The 16,422-nt window shown below is 38.9% G+C and overlaps 2 protein-coding genes across 2 annotated transcripts in view; both read left to right on the plus strand.

The window, feature by feature from the left end:
* uap1 (UDP-N-acetylglucosamine pyrophosphorylase 1) overlaps nt 1-16,422 on the plus strand; it is a 68,321-nt gene that overhangs the window by 27,826 nt on the left and 24,073 nt on the right. The gene's annotated exons all lie outside the window — the stretch shown is intronic.
* On the plus strand, nt 545-14,842 carry chaf1a (chromatin assembly factor 1, subunit A (p150)). Its single transcript, XM_054602832.1, has 16 exons — nt 545-817; nt 3,225-3,272; nt 3,979-4,676; nt 5,008-5,070; nt 5,231-5,460; nt 5,607-5,688; nt 5,784-5,852; nt 6,098-6,315; nt 7,957-8,125; nt 8,390-8,470; nt 9,178-9,276; nt 10,013-10,262; nt 11,032-11,191; nt 11,711-12,032; nt 12,194-12,278; nt 13,144-14,842. The coding sequence occupies exons 1-16, from the start codon at nt 754-756 to the stop codon at nt 13,254-13,256; spliced, it is 2,751 nt and encodes a 916-aa protein (XP_054458807.1). The 5' UTR covers nt 545-753; the 3' UTR covers nt 13,257-14,842.

A 16,422-nucleotide genomic window follows, 5' to 3' on the forward strand; every position in this document is an offset into this window, starting at 1 on the left:
GAAAGTCAAACCCCTCGGCCAATCAGAACGCCCCAAATATCACACAGAAGGCGTGCTCTGTGAGACTCACGACATCTTTCGGTTTTATAGCACAGGATGTCCCGAACGGAGTGAATGAAAACATAACCAGAGTTAGACCCAATGAATGAAATTAGTTCACATAATTTGAAACTCAAGTGCTATTAAAAATCATCCAATGCGCCTTATTACACGAAATACCAAGTAAAAATAACAATTGCAATACTATAACTATAATTATTCTGACTATATTTATAAGATTATTGTTTTTTTTTATTATTGTGGATTTTTATTCATCTTTCTTACTTTATTTAAAATACCTATTTGTTGTTTCTACTATGTACCTTGTTTGCGCTTTATCTATGCTGCTGTAATCCTTTAAATCTCTAATAAATGATTTTTATTATCTTAAACGTGCAACGCGGATGTACAAAACAAACGCCCCCACCGGTGAGCAGTCACTTGGCGTCGACCAATCAGCGACGACTTCTGACGCAAGTGACATACTCCCGCCAATTCTGATTCGGGAGCGCGAGGCAAGGCAGCGGGGTATAGGGAGTATGTGGGAGCTGCGGAAAGCGAACGCGTTTTGTTTTTATGCGAAATAAATTAGATATACATGTCGTTTAAATAGCAAAACATCATCTCGCTGCTGGGGACAGTCTGTCGGTTGTTTACGCCTCCTGTGCTGTTGTTTTTTTTAACTAGAATATCTCAAACGTGAGGATTATTGGGATGTTGGCGGCGGAGAACCCATCAGCGGACGGACATTTGGCCGCGTCGACTCCCCGTAGAAGAGGTAACGCTAGCTGAAATGCTAATGCTAACGCTGTTTCTATCACATTTACAGGTGGTTAAATGAACTTACAAAAAATGTTTGCTGCTATAAAATAAAGGTGGGATAGCTGCGACTACAAAAACGCATGTTAATGTTAAACAACTTGCTTTTTTAATGTAGCTAGGCTAGGTCATTGAGGAAGGTGGCTAGCTACATTAGCATAGTTGAGTTGCTGCACATGAGAGCAGCTCTCAAAGGTGCAACTCCAGGAGGTGCAACTCTGCTCTTTAAGACAGTAAAACGTGCATTGCCTCTGTAGCAACATCAACTTAAATGCTACAGTTATAACTAGTATGCATGTTTGAGTATTCTGTGTTTATTTGGGCTTTGATTCTGTGCCTGACAGCCGTGTGAGGAGCCTGGGCCTGCAGACTAATAAAACAGAATGGCGGGAGAGCAAACCAAACAAACCCCCATTGCATTCATTGTGGACCTTTCAAACTTTTATATGTGACCTTTTTTTAGAAACAACCCTTTTATAGAGTAACACTATATGTGTATATACTTTCATATCAATGCAGGGTGATGGAGGTTTGATGACCCACACTTTGCAGCACTGTCATGTGGAGTCTTAATAAAGAAAGTGTCACATTTGAAAAGCTATTCTTAATGGGTGTCATTGTGTTATGTTCTGCCACAAAAAACTTATAAGCTCCTTTGTTGTCAAAACCAATCCAGCAGCCTTGTCATTGTTCATAATATGAATATTATTTTGATTGAGTTGCTTAAATCACTGAACCTCTTTGAGGCTCAATATATATGATATTTCAATTTCTTGTCTTTAAATGCTGACATTAGTTGTTTAGACCCCCTTCTTAGGGAACAAATACATCAACCAAACACAGAAACACTAAGATTGCATCCCTGAGGTGCCAGACAACCTTCGCCAAGTAGAAAAAGAATCTCATAATATACCATACTTATTAATATACTATATTTGAAGTATAATTCTTTCTGATGCACCAAACAAACCCCCATTGCCTTCATATCAATGCAGGGTGATGGAGGTTTGATGACCCACACTTTGCAGCACTGGCATGTGGAGTCTTAATAAAGAAAGTGTCACATTTGTAAAGCTATTCTTAATGGGTGTCATTGTGTTATGTTCTGCCACAAAAAACTTATAAGCTCCTTTGTTGTCAAAACCAATCCAGCAGCTTTGTCATTGTTCATAATATGAATATAAATAAGCATAAATCACCAAACCTCTTTGAGGCTCAATGTATATATGATATTTCTATTTCTTGTCTTTAAATGCTGACATTAGTTGTTTAGACCCCCTTCTTAGGAAGCAAATACATCAACCAAACACAGAAACACTGAGATTGCATCCCTGAGGTGCCAGACAACCTTCGCCAAGTAGGAAAAGAATCTCATAATATACCATACTTATTAATAAACCATACTATATTTGAAGTATAATTATTTCTTATGCACCAAACAAACCCCCATTGCCTTCATATCAATGCATGGTGATGGAGGTTTGATGACCCACACTTTGCAGCACTGGCATGTGGAGTCTTAATAAAGAAAGTGTCACAATTGTAAAGCTATTCTCAATGGGTGTCATTGTGTTATGTTCTGCCACAAAAAAGCTCCTTTGTTGTCAAAACCAATCCAGCAGCCTTGTCATTGTTCATAATATGAATATAAATAAGCATACATCACTAAATCCCTGTTGAGGCTCAATATATATATGATATTTGATATTTCTTGTCTTTAAATGCTGACATTAGTTGTTTAGACCCCCTTCTTAGGAAGCAAATACATCAACCAAACACAGAAACACTAAGATTGCATCCCTGAGGTGCCAGACAACCTTCGCCAAGTAGAAAAAGAATCTCATAATGTACCATACTTATTAATATACTATATTTGAAGTATAATTCTTTCTGATGCACCAAACAAACCCCCATTGCCTTCATATCAATGCAGGGTGATGGAGGTTTGATGACCCACACTTTGCAGCACTGGCATGTGGAGTCTTAATAAAGAAAGTGTCACATTTGAAAAGCTATTCTTAATGGGTGTCATTGTGTTATGTTCTGCCACAAAAAAGCTCCTTTGTTGTCAAAACCAATCCAGCAGCCTTGTCATTATTCATAATATGAATATTATTTTGATTGAGTTGCTTAAATCACTAAACCTCTTTGAGGCTCAATATATATGATATTTCTATTTCTTGTCTTTAAATGCTGACATTAGTTGTTTAGACCCCCTTCTTAGGGAGCAAATACATCAACCAAACACAGAAACACTAGGATTGCATCGCCAAGTAGAAAAAAAATCTCCAAACTATCAAACCATACTATATTTGAAGTATAATTCTTTCTGATGCACCTATGTTTTTGTTCTTTTCTTTGTTCAGGGATGGATTGTAAATCGAGCAACAATGCCAACAAGAAACTTATCCAAGGTAAACACACAACCTTCCTTTTTTTGAATATTCAAATCGTGTCAAACCTCTATATGTGATGATTTCCCCCCCCCATGTTGCATGAGAGAACGGTGCTTATTTATTGTTATTTTTGTATTAAAATGTTCTGTTCTGAGGGGAAAGAGAAATCAACAAAAAAAGCAGAGTGTTTCTTACTTCCTGAGGTGTTTGAAGAGAGCCTGCATGGTGTCGTGGTTTGGTTTGGGCAGCTGTCTGACCAGATCCTTGATGGACTGAACTCTCTGCTTGTAGTCTGAAATCTCTGCAGAACAGAAAACATTCATCAAAAATCTGATGGATTCATCAAAAAGTTCTTCCTGTTGGTTCACTGATGCAATGTTGGATATGATGCTAGTGGTTTATGGCTAAGTTACTGGTACTAAATTGCTAAGTAAGTGGTTTTCTAATTGGGGTTTGGTGCCTGCAGTCTCATAGTGAATATTCACTATGAGAAAAAGACATAATCGGATGGCATCATATGGTTGTAGCCCTCTACAGCAATGAGACCATCAACTTTAAACCCCTTACATCTGTGTTGTCATTTTCATTACTTTGTATGAAGTTCATCAATTAACACATTAATGAACTTTTACAAATATTTATTTCACTTGTTTAATTTCTATTTCTCTCAGACTGCTTTTTGATTTACAACTAAGTGACACCGTTTTTTTTATTCTGCCTGCAGCTCGTCTCCCATTCAAGCGCATGAACTCTGAACCTAAAGAGAACCAGCCTCCTAAACGTCCTTGTGCACATGCCTGCCCCAAACCAGGAGTCCCAGACAGAGAGAATGAGAATGAGAATGAGAATGAGTCCTCTGCACTCCCCGTACACAGTGGAACACCCTTGGTTAATGGTCGCGGGCCCCTTGATGGCTTCCTGAGCCGTAGGCGCCCTGCACCATCAGATGAGAACATGGTTATAGATCTGACTGAAGACAACTCCTCGTCTCCCACAAAGCGCCTTGTTTCACCTGCTGCCGCCTCTCCCTGCCTCCCAGCAAAAGACAAGCATCAGGGCAAAGACAAAACTGAATCCTCTGGGAAATCCAGCAATGTGGATCACACTCCTAAAACAAACACTTTAGACTGCACAGTAGACAGCGAAGATGAGGAAGAAAAAGAAGAAAAAGCAGAAGAAGAGGAGGAGGAGGAAGAAGATGAGGAGGAGGAGGAAGAAGAAGAAGATGATTGTAATCAGACAGCCTCTATTTCACAGCTTGACACAACACAGGATTCTGAAAGTGAGCCAGAGGAGCAGGATGAGCCCGAAAACGTTTCCAGTTTAGGAAACCGGTCCACGCTGTCAGCTTCATCAGTCAGCTCCACTTCTGAGAGCTCACCAGAGAAGACGGATGGCCCCACACCCACTAGTACACCTACAGTATGTACATCTCCCATTGCTTGCTTTTTATTTAATCACACTTATACTGGACTCTCCAGTATTGGCTGATGCAATGTCACACAACATACATTTATTAAAGTTAATTTGTTAATTGTGACAACCTTTTTGAGGAGGTAAGTGCTTCAGATTTATTGTAGATATTTACACACAAGAATATTTGTGTAATACCCATATGCAGGTTAAAATTTCAAAACGGTACAATTTTTATACAATAACTTAGTAATATAAAACATTGACTAGGCTGGATGACATTGTGTTAAACACATTTCACAATGATAAATGTTTTTATCAAAATTTTTTTTCCTCATAGCAGCCAAAGACCACCCCCAAGATACCATCAGATCAGAAAAACATCAAAAGACGCTCATTGAAGGTAGGACCTTTGATGTATACACTGCAAATCCCCTAGTTGTCTGTTAAGTAACAAGGCTATAAACACAACCTGCTATGTGTCCTATTTCTCACCCACTTTGTTATTTATTAAAACTTTTCTAGTTTAATTTGATAATCTGACGGGGCTTTTGTAATTGTAGAATGAACAAGAGGAGAAACTCCGTCTGCGTGAGGAAAAAGAACGCCAGAAGGAAGAGGCTAAAGCGGCAAAGATGAAACAGAAGGAAGAAGCTCGCAGGCTAAAAGATGAGCAAGAAAAGGAAAAACGAGAGAAAAAGGAAAAAGAGAAACGAGAGAAAAAGGAGAAGGAAGATAAGGAAAAGGCAGACAAGTTAAAAGCAAAAGAGGAGCTGCGGAAATCAAAGCTAGAGTGAGTAATGCAAGTTCCCTCTTACTCGTAGGTCAAGACTTACCCATCTGGCATGTTTTCACTTCCATTAGTCAGTGATGGTTAAAATACAATAACACACACATTGAGTTTAGTATGTTAAATGTTTTGCTTTAAACTTTCTGTAGGGCAAAGCTGGAAGAAAAACGGAAGAAAGAAGAGGAGAAGCAAATGAAGGAAGAGGAGAAACGGTTGAAAGAAGAGAAGGATGTAAGTTTATGTGTTGGTTTGAGCTAGGTACACGAGCTACGACATCTTGTGTTCCATATTAGTAATGGACCCATTTCTGGAAAATCTGTTTACAGCGCCTCAAAGCTGAGAAAGCAGAAATTACACGTTTTCTGCAGAAATCCAAGATCCAACAGGCTCCAAAGGTTAGTAGATATCATATGTGATAACAGAAAACACATTTTTTGTTGTTATTCAGCTGGGTTTATCCCTTGATAAACTATGTTTTTTTCATAACTACAAGGGTCATAGGAGCACTATAAACATTAGCACATTTTTTGATTGAGTTGCAACACATGTTCTGATCCGATCCCCTTTACACCCCCCTTAACTAAGAAGGTCAATTGAATTAATAAATATTAATAATATAACTGCAACTTTGCTGTTTCAGACACTTGCAGCCGCGTGTGGGAAGTTTGCTCCCTTTGAGATAAAAGGGCACATGGCTCTTGCACCACTATGCCGAGTTCAGTGTGAGGACTCTGTTCTGGAGGAACTGGACCGGTGTTTGTTGAACCCTGCTGATAACCTGAATGGAATAAAAGACTGGATCGGGCTGAAACCCCGCAGCTCAGGACCCACCAACCCCAGACAGAGAGAATCGCTCTGGTAAGACTGGCAATAGTGTTTATCCTTATTTGTGCGCGTTGTTTTCCCTATGGTATGCTCATGTACAGTGTTTCTGCATTTAATTCAAAAATGAGTTTTGTTATTTAATTTTTTTGTTTGTCTGCACTACTGACAAAAAATTTTTATCGTGGTATTATAGGCCGGGAAATTACCAGTATGAACTGAAAGAAATGACCATAGAAATGATCAGTTAACAGAAGGACAAGAGTTGATGGATGTACTGATACAATATTTTTGTTCCCAAACTCCGACACGCAAACAAAGTGTATTGGCTAGTACTTAGGCTGCTGCCAGAGCCTCTCTCCCTAAACTTTCCCCTTAATTATCACTAGGCACATCTTGGTCTATTTAATCATTTTGTAATTTCGTCTGTGTTCATGCATGTGGCATAGTTTTGTTTGGATGTTCAAACTCAGCTACTATAGTTAGTCAATGATCAACTGTAGCCAAAGTAGAGACACTTAAAGGGGCTCAATGCGATATTCAGAGCATATCTATTGCCTCCTCATGGCTATCCACATGGCGACTGCTGGACTGGCGGTTCGAAGCCAACAGTGCAAAGAATGGCAACAGTGCCTTTAGTGTGTTATATGTATTTTTGTACATGTAAAAGGGCCGTAGAGTGTAAAACCTGAAGTCCACGCCTAAAAGGAGTTACCCTTCCCTCTGAAGCTCCTGAGCTCTTGAAACGGCTCCATTGAATTAGCTCTGCCACTAATTCTAATTCACTACTGAGTATTGTAGCCATAGAACCGCCCACATTTCCCATCATGGTTTCTTAGTCCCGAATCCTGGACTGAATAGTTGAGGTTTGCTTTTTATCTACTAAAATGCAAATGTTACATTTTGTGAGTGTTTGTAATGTGTCCGTCCAGAACAGTGGCTTATGTGGGTAATTCTCATTATGGTGCTGATTTTTACATTTCTTAACCATATCTGAAAAAAAATGTTTTCTAAACACAATTCAAACTGGAAAACCCCCCTTGGCACTCGTGAAAAAGATTTTATATATTGCTAAAATATTATTCTATGCAGAACAATTATTGACAATGTCAAAGTGTACCCTCAGGGTGGGTGGAAAAAGTTTCATTCAATTAATCTACTAAACATCATCAACTGTCCATTATAGTTCAATAAAAAAACAGTCCTCCTTTTGTCAGCCGTTCTCATCAAGTTTCGCTTATTCTATAATTACATGCGTTTTGTCCATGCAGGACATATTTGAATAACTTAACAACAACTGTGCTTTTCCAAACCAATCATGAATCGTCAGTGATACATTTGTTGTCTACTTGTGTTTTACCAATGTAAATTTCCATTTGGCTACATTTTGTCATTTTCAGTACCGTTTATTAAAAGCTCACCGGCTTCAAACATGTTTATGGCTATGGGATGCCTCTGTTGTATTCACATTTGTATTCACTATGGTTCACGCATTGCTTTTGCAATCTCAGCCAAAACAAATTGTGCTGTTTCTTTAGTTATTACATTTTTTGTGCAAGTTCAAATACTTTGTGCAGTACATCATGTGTGGCCACATTATAGATTGTGAGAAACAAATCAAATACATTTTCCTGTAGCTGTATGGTTAAACATTCTTTCTCTCTATCTTCCCCTCAGCGAGTGTACAGCAGCAGAAGGGCCTAAACCAGACGGTGTGCCGGATCGTAAACATTGTGGACCCATGAAGCTGCTGCAGTTCCATGCAAACTACCGTCCAGCGTACTGGGGCACCTGGAGTAAGAATAGTTCACACATCTCACCTCGCTGCCCCTTCAGACAAGACAAGGTGAGACTATTTAGCAAAAGCATTGATTTATTCACTTTACTCGTAACCCCACAATTAGGACATCCCAACTGTAATTAGAATGTACTGAATATGTTGAAATGGATTATATTAACATGTTCTAAAATGTAACGGAAGCAGAAGTCCCATACTAATTAGCTATGATTTAGAATCACTTAAGATTTTAGCTTTTATTAAATATTTGACTTCATCCAAGAAATGTATTTGTGTAGCTGTGACACTAATCGTTGTGTTCTGTCGACAAAGGATGTGTTTGACTATGAGGTGGACAGCGATGAAGAATGGGAGGAAGACGAACCAGGAGAATCTCTGTCACACAGTGAAGGGGTGAGTTTCATTCTAGTGTTTTTATTTTATTTTAACATTTGCTCTATTTATGTGGCATCTATCAACATCATTGTCCAGTATTGCAGTTTAAACACATGCAGAAGTACCTCTATGTACTCTGGCATCTACAAATGGTTAGTGATTAGTACTATTGCCAACCAAAGCAAACATTTTTAGATTTCCCACATCTCAGGCAGCCAGTGGTTTCCATTTCTCTCATTAAACCTCACAAAGCAAATTGTAGGGCCTCCAAACGGGCAGAGCAGCAGCCACCAGTGACCATTTTATAGAAAATCCAACATGCAAAACAGATTTGGCTGGTCCATTCAAAACTAAATTTTAAACACAGAAACAACAAATAGTTTTTTTTATGTGCATTTAACGTCAATGTAACTTGGACAACAACAAAACAAAGATAATTATAATTAAAACTACTTTTTCTTTTTTAAAGGCTTTGAATAAAAATATACATAAAAGTACAAGTTTTGAGCTTGAAATGCTACCTTTAACTTCTTTTAATCTTTAGTATTGCTGACCTTTGTTAGTTAGTCACAACAAGTTGTCTAACGAAACTAATTTGTATACTAATAATTATAGCATATTAAATTAATATCAGAATAATTCAGGTAAAGGAAAGTAGTGTGAACTAGGAGATGATGAAGATTTAACTTTTTTTAAAAGACTTTGAACCGTTTGATCATTTTCAGGAAGATGAAGAGGAAGGAGGTGAAGATGATGACGACGATGACGGCTTCTTCGTTCCTCATGGCTACCTGTCAGAGGATGAGGGGGCTCCAGAAGAAGAGGTATGAAGGGAGCGGCAATGTTTGTCATTTTTGAATAAATCTTTATTTGTCTCTCCTTAAGTACTTTACACACTGGGGGCGTTTTTTTCACACGGTTAATTTGCACATCAATGTGTTTTTCCGGACTGTTTTTGTCACGAGTACTTTTACAAAGAACATGAATAATACGCAGTACAAAAGTGACATAACTGTTCTTCAAAACAAGGTTGATTTGTCTTAACTTTCGCACCGCTTTTAAAAGGCATCAACCAATCAAATTGTGTGGACAAAACATACAGTATAATGTACAACAAGACAGAGTCTCAGTAATCAGAACTGAGAGAGCAAACTTTATTACTCCTTTAAACATTGACAGAGGCAGCACAGACCAGATCCACACCTTCCGTTCCTACTTTTCACAATAAAATGCAAAGCAAAGCATTTAATGAAAAGGAAAGTATATAATAGCTAGCATTACCTTAAGCTACACATTAGGATCAATAGCATAATAGGGTCAATAGGATCCCGGAGGTTGGTCCTCAAATCTATTCAAACCTTTACATGGAAAAAGTTCATACCGGCAGCGATGCAAATTTCTAAAATTTGCATCGCTGCCGGTATGAACTTTTTCTTTTTCATTTTTGTGTTGTTACGCCTTTTTTGATATGGGCCTTAAATCTGATGGACTGGTGTTGTTTGTACTTTGTTGTTTCTGCTTCCCTTTTGCACCACTATTAACACTCATGTAACCTCCCAGGCGGGCGGTGACTTGGAGAAGCAGAAACTACGTCAGAAAGTGAAAGCAAAGGAGTGGGATGAGCTGATGTCCACCAAGAAGAAGATGAAGGTGCTGGACCCAGTGGTGAGGGGCTGCGTCTGGGAGGGAGAAGGACCTGGTTTGCATCTCCTCCAGCCTTATGCGTTGTGTATGGTCCAACCTTTACCCAAGGCCGACACCAGCCCCAGCCCAGAGGCTGCTTCACTGAAGCGTCAGAGGGAAGCACAATGTAAGTCACTTCACTTTTACTCGAGTTGGAGAACTGCCATTTCTTTAGGATGTGATCCATTAGGGACTTGACGAGCTGTGAGTGGCTGAAGTTGCTTGTAGTTTTTGAGGGTTGTCTTTCCTTAGGTGTCTTTATCAGCAGACAAACCTTACAGTGCCAGGTGCTTTACTTTTTCTTGACATTTTAAATGTATATCTTGGGTTTATGCCAAGACTTTTTATCTTGTTCAGTGTCTTGAAAATGTTAAGCGCATTTGTTTTGATATGGATGTGGGATATCTGTAACTTTTTACAGCTATTTCCTCAGAAATTCCATATACTATGGTACATTTTTAAGACACAACTCGGGTTTGTACATTGTATGCTCGAATTGTGTGAGATAATGTATTACCATCTTTTTTTGGCAGTGGAATTATGGTGCTTCACACTAGAGTACTATAATTACAAACCACCCTTGAACCCCCCTTCACAATAACTTTAACTATCATAACATAATTCATTATTTAAATTATACCAGTCTAGTTGTACCCTCTCTTCTATAGGTAGGCTTAAAGTTGTTAATAAGCTATTTTAATTTGATTTAAAAAGTACAACTGTATAAATGATCAAACCTTCCTACAGAAGAATCAAAATGTATTTCTGTTGAAGTTGGGATACTTTGCATAGTTTGTCGGTTATTTAGAGTTCCTAACAAAATTACTTGAAAGTGTTTATTATTTATGAGCTAATGATGCATTCCTAAATATCTTTAACTCTCTTTTCTCCCACAGTATTCAATCAGCTGCTCCCTCTGCTGCACGGCAACCTCAACAGCAGCAAAATGATCATCACTGAGTTTCAGGAGTTTTGTCGTCAGCAGACCTCCTCCTCCACTTCCTCACCTCCAGAACTGTCCAGCCCTCAGAGTCCAGCAGAAAACGTCCCCACCAGGTGAAACAACAGTATTTGGTGATAAGAATGTCTGTGTAACCTGTGTTCCAAAAATTAAACTCTATAACAGAGTGATGTAAGTAGTACAATTCTGGTAGCCCAAAGTGAGACAAAACAAGGCTTATAAATATGTTTCAAAAAGTCCTTGAAATTCAAATGAATAACATAACAATGTCTTACATTTTGACCAAAGTTCTGTTCACCAATTGAGCTTATAGCAATGATGACAGCTTGAGAAGCTCTGGTTGTGGGCTTTGAGCCCTCGCGTGCGTGCGTGCGTGCGTGCGTGCGTGCGTGTTCTTGCATTCTTGCATTCTACTGACCAGTCAGCCTAATATTTTTGTGCACATTCATGACTTTGCACAAAGACCTCTAGTGACACTTTTATAATTTACTCATGTTTTGTGAAAATGAATACTTGAAAAAGAAGTCTTTAGTGCTTGAAAAAGTACTTGAATTTCATTGTTATGAGCAGTGACATTATCTTAATGATCTTTTTCCCCCTCTCTCGTTCACCAGAATACAGGTGAAGCGTCTCATCAAGAGCAATGCTGTTTATGAGAAGCGCTCCACCTACAGGCGCTGCTGCTGGTACGTGCACACAGAGGTCCTGACCCGTTGTGGGCAGGAGGCTCTTCCTGTTCCCTGCCAGTGGACCTACCTCACCAGCGGAGCTCGAGAAGAGTCCCGTGAAGAACCCCAGGCAGCCACGGGCTCTCAGGGAAACTCTCCCACTACACCACAGACCTCCTCCACCACGTCTTCATCCTCCAACAAGAGGAAGAGCACAGGCAGCATGTCAATCACCAAGTTCATGAAGAAATGCACTGACCCAGAGCAGGTAGAGAAACTCACTCCAACTGATTTTTTTTTTATTTATTATTACCATGAAGGCGTCACTGCAATGTTTGTTATTTTTCTATTTTATAGAAATGTGCTTTTCACACGCTGATTGTAGCCTTTTCCTGTCTAACACGGTCTTATATCCCCTGTTCTTGCCAGACTGAAGCAATGGAGGCAGACGGTTTTCAAGCTGACACAGAGGAAGACGACGAGGAAGACTGCGTCATCATCGCCACACAAAGTGGTGAGTTACACAGGATGAATAAAAACTGATGTTAACCCCAAGATTCAGACCATTGAAAATGGATTCATTTAATCACCGTGGGTCATAGCAACACTTTCCATGAACTGCAAAATCTGGAGTAATGTGAAGTTAAGATAATCAAATGTATTTTTGCCTCGGTGTGAGGCAAGGGTAAATCTACTATATTTGAAAAGATGTTAAGAAAAATCACAGACTGTAAGTTACAGCAGTTTGTAACGTTAACGTAAACATAAAAGTTTGCGTGCCGATGATCCTTAGATATCATATTTTGGTAGGGACAACGGTTAACGGGCTGTCGAAGTGAAAAGCGAACATAAGGCTATCACACGGCAGCATGACTTCAACGTCGTCACCATTAAGCAAAAATCTGACAAGTTTATGGAGTGATAAAATAATCCTTTATTAGTCCGGCAGCGGGGAAATTTGCAGGATTACAGCAGCAGAGAGGATAGTGCAAACAAGAGACATAGTAAAAAACAAGATCATATTATAAATAAGTAATAACACAGTAAAGAATATTAATAAATCCACAATAACTAAAATATTATATATACAGACAGAATAATTGTTGTATTGCACAGTGGATTGCAGAGTTTGCACAGATTTTGAAGAAGTTTAATATCCTTGACAACCTCTGTGCTCTGTCCAAAGCTAAACATCCATCTACCAGCACATCTTTAGTATTTCACTCTCTTTTTGAGCTAATCGCCTTCATTAATGTACTGATACAGTGTCAGTGTTCTGGCACCTGCATCATTATTTTAATAACACCTGCAAACTCTTTGATAACATCCTGTTTTAAATGGATGCATACGTTTTTAACCTTATACATTTTACCCTCCAGGCTCAACCAGCAAGACCTCCTCCAGTGAGGGAGACTCTCTGATGGAAGTCACCCCCTCCGACACGGCGGCTCTCCCCGTCGCCAGCGCTGCTCCAACACTTGCCACTGCCTGAGGACCGTTTAGGCCGGATCCTAATAAATGTCACTTCCTGGTTCTGAACTCTACTGTGTCCAAGACAGAATCAAGTCTACAAGCTAAGGGAAAGCAGCGCACTCTGAAACAGGCAACTCACAGCAGGTGGCTTCTGCTCAGCATCAAGTTCCTTCTCGCTTTTTTTTTTTTTTTTTTTTTATGAGACAGAAGTCATCTTGCCTGACAGATGAAGTTGTGCCTAAAATCAGGACGGTCTGACTTAATTATTAAGGGCAGTTTTGTCCGATGTTCATTAACTATGTGTCTGATTTTTGCATTGAAGTGTCGGTCAGGCACGTTTGTCGTGGGCCCCTTTAAAGTCTCTCTGGCACTGCTTTATCTACGGCAGATTGGGTTGAGCAGAGGGAGGAAGAGCAGAACGGAAAATGCCCAAACGTTCATGAGAAGAAGCATTCAAGACATCAAGAACAGCATTATTTACGGTTCTTGAAATGTTTGAATTCATGACGTTATTGGATATCTTCCTAGTCCAAATGTGTGTGTGTATGTGTGTATGTATATATATATAGTTTACCAGAAATAAGAGTTGGGAAACGAGAGGCTAAAAGTCCATCTGTACATTTCCCCTTCGATTTTCAATGGGTGCATTTATTCTGCAATTTCTAACTCTGACAACTCGCTGGAGTAGTTGCTAGATCTGTACTTGTACAGTTAGGTCCAGTGTCACATTGTTTTATAAATATGTATTTTTTCAAGAATACTTGAACAGGATAAAATTCATTAAACATGAATAAAAGTACTGCACTTTTATATTCCATTCATTAATCGTCTTTTTCTTAGCATGGCACTAACACTGTCACTAACGCTGTCACCGTCCTGCCAGTCCTTAATGTTTCTTATCAGGGACTATTCTGTTTGAGAATAAAAGATGCTGTCGTGCCTGAGGCTGCTCAACAGTTGTTCTGTATAAAGTTGTTCCGCCGTTGAACACAATCAGATTCTGTGAAACAAATGGGATGTTAAGCAACTGTTGCCACTGCAAATGATTTTTAATCCTAACTTTATGACTTCTCTAAAGGCAGCTGTAACAAAAATTGTTCTTCCACAGAATTGTGAATGTGTCACAAATTCTGAGAATAACCATTTTTGGGACTGACTTTTTATTATTGTGTCTCATCAACATACAGTGATGTATGAAGCCCTTAAAGTCCTGGAAGTACTTTTAATATTGTGGGAACAAGTTTTAATCTTGTGCGAATAGGATAAATAACCAATGTACTGTAGGAGCTCCGTTAAAAAAGGCCACTAAAGATGTTTAAAAGTACGTGATAAAGATACTGGTGGGTCACATAATTTGGTAGAATACCATGTATGTATGGGGACATCTTGCAAAAGGACTACACACAGTTACTGTAAATGCCAACACTGTTGTGTTACTGAAGAGTGTCAAACAAGAAGTTCTGTATAGTAGAGGCATCTAGGTCTGCAATTACAACTTGAATATATGCACATCTGGCTAGGGCAATTTAGGTAATTGGTCATTTTTGTATTTATTGAAGGGAAAACTTTTTTCTTGAAAGAACTGCTCAACTGCTAAGGGACAATAAAAGCTAGTTTTAAAAAAATAAAATAAATGTCCTGATTGATTACTGTTCCAGGACAGTGTTTAAGAAATAAATCTTTCATGTCCAATTATGTGGCTTCAGATGAGTTTCATACATCTGGCTGTGGAGACAGATGTTCCCAACAAAGCTGCAGAATTCTCTCTGATCAGGATTATATACAGAGTTACAGGAAACAACAGGCTAAACAAAAGGTGTGGGAATCAGACATTTAAACTACCAGCCCCCCAAATGTGTTTGTGTCAGTCTCAGGGGGGAGGGGCATCTGAGAGACTCAGATCTGGATTTACAAAGGATTGCTTTTGTGTTGACTAAAGACCAAAAGGGAGGACAAGATGGCCTCACATGATGGTGTGACTCTTCATGGCCGGCCTCGTCTCTTACATCACATGGACGTCACTCAGAGTTAATCAATGTAAAAATAGTTCCTTTCAACACGGCACTGGGCAGGCAACTGAATAAGGAAACGCAGACAAAATCCAGATTTACAACTATTTCCTTCAACATTGAAACAGTTTTGAAGTCATAGTTCCTCTGCAGACAGTTGTACTACATGTCCAAAACAAGTTGAACTCAGTTGAAGGAGCCTTTTAGGAACCACAACATTGTTATGGTTCTTATATAAACAGTATGTCAAGTGTAAGTATTCGTAAAGTAGCTTCCCTTTAGCTACAGATTGAAATGAAAACACTCACTTGCTTCATAATTCTGTTTATTAAACAAAAAGGTTGAGATGCAATGCAAGCGATCTTGGTTACAGGCAGGTTTTTTCAAAAAGCAACGGAATACAACAGACCATCTGGACAGAACATAACTGCTAATTATTCTTAATAAAGGTGACAATGCTGATTAAAAAAAACCAACAGGAGTTTTTATCCATTTCAGTCACATGTTTGTGTACAACTCACTTAAGATGTATTAGACAGACGAGCGATGAGAGGTAGGTTGTTGTCGTCGTCTTCAACCAACCACAAACAGGAGGAACTATAACTGGCTTTTACATATTTACCTGCTATACATTTATGTAGAGCAAAACCACTGCCAAAATAAATATATTAACCTTTAATGACAGGAGAAAGGGTGGATCTAAAACATTCAACAGTTTGGGGGTAAATTGAAACGTTTGATTCCTCATTGCATTCAATGGGCTGACGGGTGTTGCGTATTTGCATTTTCACCTTCTCCCGCTGTGTTTGAAATACAAACCGGTTTTTTTATCTCAAGGAAATGTGTTTGATACAAATACAAGACTCAAGACGAATTCAAAACCAACATCAAGACGCGTCCGTGCTGCCAGATTGAACAAACAGAAATATAACTCATGCCTGCCTGCATGCCAAAGCAAGTTGTTTATATGGAGCTTCTGCAGTTAGCCTTTGCACATACAGTAAGTATCTCTTGAGTAGTGTGGATACAGTTATATGATCAAGTTTATTTGTTGCGATTTTACATTTAGGGCACTCTTTAGTGTTTTATAGTTTTAAATAATTCTGGAAAAAGTGCTTTAAACAGCTAAATACAAGAAAATATTTTTGGTATTAGAATCCCCTTCACACTGTTAGC

This window comes from Anoplopoma fimbria, chromosome 8, assembly GCF_027596085.1.
Source record: "Anoplopoma fimbria isolate UVic2021 breed Golden Eagle Sablefish chromosome 8, Afim_UVic_2022, whole genome shotgun sequence".
Lineage (NCBI taxonomy): Eukaryota > Metazoa > Chordata > Actinopteri > Perciformes > Anoplopomatidae > Anoplopoma > Anoplopoma fimbria.